At 66.3% G+C, this 526-nt stretch overlaps 1 protein-coding gene across 1 annotated transcript in view; it reads left to right on the forward strand.

The window, feature by feature from the left end:
- Nucleotides 1-2: 2 nt before the first annotated feature.
- NEURL2 (neuralized E3 ubiquitin protein ligase 2) overlaps nucleotides 3-526 on the forward strand; it is a gene marked incomplete at its 5' end in the record, with an annotated part of 2,604 nt that continues 2,080 nt past the window's right edge. The window contains 2 exon segments of the mRNA XM_017735544.1: nucleotides 3-221; nucleotides 417-526. The exon segment at nucleotides 417-526 is cut by the window's right edge and continues 1 nt beyond it. Of these exon segments, the coding sequence (XP_017591033.1) occupies nucleotides 3-221; nucleotides 417-526 (329 nt within the window).

Consider the following 526-nt stretch of genomic DNA (forward strand, 5'->3'; position numbering starts at 1 on the left):
GGCTTGCTGCACGCTTCCACCACATCCACGGCACCAACATTCGCCTGGATGCCTCACACACGCAAGCCACCCGGGTGGAGAGCTTCGCCAACGGGCTCTGCTTCAGCCAGGAGCCTCTGGCACCCGGGCAGATCTTCCTGGTGGAGATTGAGGAGAAGGAGCTGGGCTGGTGCGGGCACCTGCGCGTGGGGCTGACGGCCCACGACCCCCAGAGCCTGGAGGTAGTGCCTGAGTACTCGCTGCCGGACCTGGTCAACATGGGGGACACCTGGGTGTTCGCCGCCAACGGGCTCTGCTTCAGCCAGGAGCCTCTGGCACCCGGGCAGATCTTCCTGGTGGAGATTGAGGAGAAGGAGCTGGGCTGGTGCGGGCACCTGCGCGTGGGGCTGACGGCCCACGACCCCCAGAGCCTGGAGGTAGTGCCTGAGTACTCGCTGCCGGACCTGGTCAACATGGGGGACACCTGGGTGTTCGCCATTACCCGGAGCCACAACCGCGTGGTGTTGGAGAGGGAGGAGGCACGGGG

The sequence above is a fragment of the Corvus brachyrhynchos genome, unplaced genomic scaffold, assembly GCF_000691975.1.
Source record: "Corvus brachyrhynchos isolate BGI_N302 unplaced genomic scaffold, ASM69197v1 scaffold10, whole genome shotgun sequence".
Lineage (NCBI taxonomy): Eukaryota > Metazoa > Chordata > Aves > Passeriformes > Corvidae > Corvus > Corvus brachyrhynchos.